Raw genomic sequence first — 5369 nt, 5'->3', positions numbered from 1 at the left:
AGGGCAAAAGCAACCCCCAGTGTCAGTAACGAACTCCACCACCAGGCCCTGACTCCGGCCTCGAGAACCAACTTCCGCAATACGAACCAGCTCCAAGAACCGATCCCTGCAACACGGACCAGCTCCAAGAACCAGCCCCAGCAACCAGAATCCGCCCCTCGAGCCAAAAGACTCAGCAAATCCGCTTCTCGAGCAACAAGAATCAGCAACAAGAATTCCAGCATAAAGAACCAGCACCCACTCCAGCGATGAACAACAGTCTCACAAACAACAGTCTCACGAGCAGCCTTCTCGCAATCCCAACTCCTGGAGCTTACACCCCTCAGCTCTGCAATCGCATTGTTGTTTGCGCGGAGAAGGGTCTCCTTACCAGGCTCACGATACTCCCTCCGTCGCGCCATCCTCCACAGTTTAACCTCCCTCTCCACCCTGTCTCCCAACTGCCTCCCTCGAGCCGAGAAGACAGGCATTAATGCCTTCTCCTCGTCGCCTTCAACTGTATTAATTCCGCCTAACGCGTGGTACCACCAGGCCTTGTGATCTTGACACCCGGCCACGTGATGGCGCGTGCCCTTCCCGCTTCCCTTATGCACCCGCATCCGGGATGATGAGATCCTTCTTCGCCAGAGAGATACAGTCATTATTGAGCTTGTCATCTTCGGAATTGTCCAGAGAGCCAGCGAAGTAGGAAATGCATTGAGAGGCACCTTGGTTGGCTAATCTATCAGCCACCTTGTTCGTTGTTCTTCTAACATGCTTGAACTCTATACTCTGGGGAGTTTGAAGCTTCTCCTCCATGGATTCTAGCCTGCTTAGTAGTCTCCAACTCGTGGCTACCTTGACCGCCGGCGTGCCTGCTTGGAGTCTTTGGGCAGCGTTGATTAGGATTAGTGAGTCGCCCTCTATTTCCAAAGGGAAGTAGTTATGTTGTTCTGCAATACATAATCCTCTCCATAAACCTTCTAATTCAGCCACATTATTAGTATCTTTGCCCAAAGAGCCATAGAAAATTTGGATTATTTCCCCTGTGTGATTTCGGAAGAGTCCCCCATAACCTGCAAGCCCCGGATTTCCTTTGGCCGCCCCATCGAAATTTAACTTGTAGGTTGCATGCTCAGGAGGGGACCAACTAGAAGGAGAGGAGCTGCTGATAGGGGGTCTGGTGCCTTCTTTCTGGAGCATTGAGAGGTTTATGTTCCAAGCCTTCAGGATCCTGCATTCTAATGGAGAGTCTGGCATATCCGTGTCTGACCATGATTTGAGGGCCAAAGTTTCTTGCAGCTGATTGGTGAGAATGAGCCATAAGGCTTCAATGGGCCGGGAAGAGTTATTGAAAATTCTGTGATTTCTTTCTTTCCAAAGAATCCAGTATATGAATCCTGGTAGGAGTCTCCACAAGTGGTTGAGAAGCTGACTTTTGTAGGGGGAGGGAGCCCATTTCCTTAAGTTTTCAGCTATGTCTTCTGTCCTGGCTTCTGATCTCATGTTGCAGCTCTCTGCTTTCCTCCATATTTGCTTTGCTAACGAGCAGGATTCCATGAGATGTCCTATCGTTTCAGAGTCAATGTTGCAGTTCGGGCATCTTGATGGCCCCACGAATCCACGCTTGATCAGGTTGTCCCAAGTTAGTATTCTTCGTTTGCTGAGCAGCCATAGGAAGGTGGATATTTTGGGCCAAATTCCTGGTCGCCAGATCTTTTCCCAAATCGGGTCCTTGATTGGTTGGTTTCCATTATGTCTGAGCTGATGGGCTTCTTGAGTAGTGAATGTGCCTTTGTGTTTATGGCCCCATCTGAGGCGATCCTGTAGAGTGGAGTACCGGATTTTCCTATATGATAGTTCTTCCTCTATGTCCTCATAAGTCTCACTTTGCCAATTATTTTGCCAGAGACTGGCCTTCTTCCAGGTTCTGAAGTCGGTGCTTACAGAGTGCTGCCAAAATTGATTGACTTGAGTGAGTCGTGCTTGTTGCATCTGCTCTTGCCAGAGAGGCTTGTGAAAAACTGTTGCCAGTCTGGGGAGCTGCTGCCACGAATCCTCCCAAAATCTGGCTGTGTTACCGGAGTGTATCTCCCAAAAACTATGCTCTTGAATGAATTTACTGTGGGGTTTGGCTGCGTTCCATATGGGAGATCCCTGTGTTGTGGAATTGATTCTAATTAGATCATTCCAATGGCTGCCTGGTGCATATTTGGCCTGCCACAATTTGGCCCATGGTGCGTTTGGCTTAGTGATCCAATTCCACCACATGCGAGCCCCCATATTGTCATTGCTATGTAAAGGGTCGCGAAGTCCCAGACCTCCCTCGGATTTGGGCTTGCAGACATCTGACCATTTTACTAGTGCCCACTTTCTGTTGAGGCCAGACGATCCCCAGAGAAAGTTTCGCTGTAGATTGCGGATAGATTTAAGGACCCATTTAGGTGCGGCCAACAGTGAAAAGAGATACAATGGCATGGCTTGGAGTACCGATTTGATCAGGACAAGCCTGCTGGCAATATTAAGAGCTCGGAAGGTCCAGAGGGAGAGTTTAGATTCAAGCTTATCTAGAAGAGACTGCCAGGATGTATGTTTGATTGCAGCAGCAGCGAGGGGGGCCCCTAGGTAGGTCGACGGGAGTTTAGAAATGGTAAACTGCAAAATTCTAGCTATGTTCCTTTGAGAGGAAAGGGGGGTATTGAAGAAATATAGCTGGGATTTCGAAGAGTTTATGGAGGTTCCTGAAGCTTTTGAAAAAATGGATAACAGGGATTTAAAGACCGAGGCTTCCTGCGAGGATGGGTGGCCAAAGAGCATAGTGTCGTCAACAAATTGTTGGTGGGTTTGAGGAGGAGAGCCATGTACGGAGAGTCCTTTGAGCATTTGAGTGGAGATAGCTGCCTTCAGTAATCTGCCTAGCCCTTCTGCCATGAGTACAAAGAGGAAAGGCGATAATGGGTCCCCTTGCCTGATGCCCCTTGAAGGCCTAAAAGGCTGTGAAGGAGAGCCATTTAACAGTACAGAGAAGCTTGGGGAGGAAATCAAACTATAGACCCATCTTGTCCAAGTATGACTGAAACCGAAAGCAATAAGCATTTTTTGTATATAGTTCCAACTGAGCTTGTCAAAAGCTTTTGATAAATCTAGTTTGAGAAGCATACCTGGCTTTTTGAGAATCTTGAGGGAGTGAATCACTTCATTTGATAGAATGATCCCGTCCATAATTTGCCTTCCTTCGACGTAACCGGTTTGTTCCGGTGAAATGAGCAAGGGCAGTAGAGGTTTGAGTCGGTTTGCAATGACTTTAGAGATAAGCTTATATATGACATTGCATAGAGCAATGGGTCTAAAGCTTTCAGGCTTGCTTGGTTCAGCACATTTTGGAACTAGCGCTATGAAGGTAGTGTTGAGAGCTGGGAGGATCCAGTGCATGCTTCTTGATTCTTCCACCAGCTCCCAAACTTCTACTTTGATTAATTCCCAGAATTCGTGGTAGAAATTGGCCGTGAAGCCGTCCGGCCCCGGGGCTTTGCCGTCCTTGAGCTGGTTCATTGCTTCCTCAATTTCTTTCAAGGATGTTGGCTGTAGTAATTTGTTGTTGTGCTCATCAGTTATGATTCTGGGAATGTGCTGTGTGATGGCTCTGATTTCAGCGTCTCTGTTTCCTTCCGGCTCTTTAAGGATGTCTTGAAAGTAATGAGTTAATTCTTTTTCCATGTCTTCATGGGTTTCTACTCTCTCACCTTGCTGATTGTTGATGAAGGTGATGTTATTGTACATGCGCCTCTGTATAGCTGTTCTATGAAAAAAATTTGTGTTCTTTTCGCCCTCTTTTAGCCAATTGATTCGAGATTTCTGCTGCCAGAGTATTTCTTCTTGCTTTCTCCGTTCTTCTAATCGATGCCAAAGGATCTGCTCTTGCTGTAACTGCTCCTCAGTGCGGCCTTCTTTAATGATGTTTTGCTGAAGTGCTTCCATTTGTTTTTCCAACCTTCGTCGGTCCTCCTGAATGTTGCCGAAATGGGTTTTGTTCCAAATTTTAAGAACCTGCTTTAGGTTTTTCAACTTTTGTTGAAATTGAAACATTTTGGCTCCTTCTGGAGGCCTGTAGGCTTTCCAGGCCTCCTCGACAATCTGCCTGAATTTTGCATTGGTGAACCAAAAAGCTTCGAAGCGGAAGGGCCGGTTGCATCTTACACCAGGCCGCGACCAGTGAAGCACGATGGGCCAATGGTCTGATCCTCCGTGTGGCAAAATTGAAGCATTGAAATCTCCGCCTAAATGGATTGCATTGTCTGAAAGGAGGAACCTGTCAAGCCGAGAGGCGATATGATTGACTCCACTGCGCTTGTTGGTCCAGGTGAAGATCCCATTGGTAGTTGGAATATCCATTAAGTGATTGTCCTGAATAAAGTCTCTGAGCCCTTTGCTGTCACTTTCTAATCTTGATCTTCCCCCTGTTTTCTCCTCCAGCGATTGAATGATATTGAAATCGCCACCGCTGATCCAGAGCGGGAACTGTCTGTTCTCATTCAGACTGGAAAGCGTATTTAACAGATCCAGTTTGTGCTGATTACTTTGCGGAAAGTAGACATTGGTCAAATGTCCGTGGATATTAGTTCCTATAAGATGAAAGGAAGCTTGTATGAGAAAGTGCGCGGCATGGAAGTCGTAAAGATTGAGGATCTGCGGATTCCATAATATTGCTAATCCACCTGAGGCCCCTGAAGCGCCGACTGACATTAAGTTACTGCCAGCCCAGATCTTATTTCGTACCTTGTCCATGGCTATTGTGCTTTTTTTGGTTTCTTGAAGAAAAACTATAGAAGGTTTTTCTTGCTGTATCAAGTTCTTGATCATCCTAATTTTTGAGGGGCTGTTGAGTCCTCTCACATTCCATGAGACGAGCTTCATGGTTAATGGGATGCAGGTTTGTAGAACTTAGTCAGCTTAGGGAATCTCCCTGATTCCATAAGCATTTCCCCTACTGCAATGGTCCTTTGCAGGTCCGTCTTGCGCCCTCTCTTCTTGTTTTCTTTGAGAATCTTTTTTGCATCCCATGGACTTCCTCCTTGTATGCCTAAATGTTTATTGTGTTGAACCTTGGTTAGGACTCCTTCCAGCCTCTCTATTTGCCATGGAGGAATAGAATTGTATTCCTTTTGCTTGCAAGCTGTTTCAAGTTTTAAGATGTCTATTCCTTCTAGGATAATGTTCTCCGGATCCTGTTCCATGCTGCTGGGAGTATTCTGGTCCTCCTCCTCTGTGGTGGTATGTAGGCTCAGTGCTATTGCTGCGTCCATGTCCATGTCGGATGCCAGTTGCTTGGGATCCATTCTAGCTTTCCCCTTTCCTACAGAAGGGGCGCTAGGATCAGTGTCCTCCTTGGG

At 46.8% G+C, this 5369-nt stretch overlaps 1 protein-coding gene across 1 annotated transcript; it reads right to left on the bottom strand.

Annotated features, from left to right (window-relative positions):
• Positions 1-585: 585 nt before the first annotated feature.
• LOC149252443 (uncharacterized) lies at positions 586-4764 on the bottom strand. The gene has a single exon (XM_089454154.1). The coding sequence runs from the start codon at positions 4762-4764 to the stop codon at positions 586-588; it is 4179 nt and encodes a 1392-aa protein (XP_089310280.1).
• Between the last annotated feature and the right edge of the window lie 605 nt (positions 4765-5369).

This window comes from Pinus tabuliformis, chromosome 7, assembly GCF_031772625.1.
Source record: "Pinus tabuliformis cultivar Carrire ecotype Pingquan chromosome 7, CPIR1, whole genome shotgun sequence".
Lineage (NCBI taxonomy): Eukaryota > Viridiplantae > Streptophyta > Pinopsida > Pinales > Pinaceae > Pinus > Pinus tabuliformis.
The sequence above is the reverse complement of the archived record's forward strand: the minus strand, read 5'-3'. Positions and strand labels throughout refer to the sequence as shown.

What these genes read in the sequence shown, in the direction of transcription:
- LOC149252443 (XM_089454154.1), bottom strand. Translation starts at nt 4,764, where the DNA reads ATGGACAAGGTACGAAATAAGATCTGGGCTGGCAGTAACTTAATGTCA.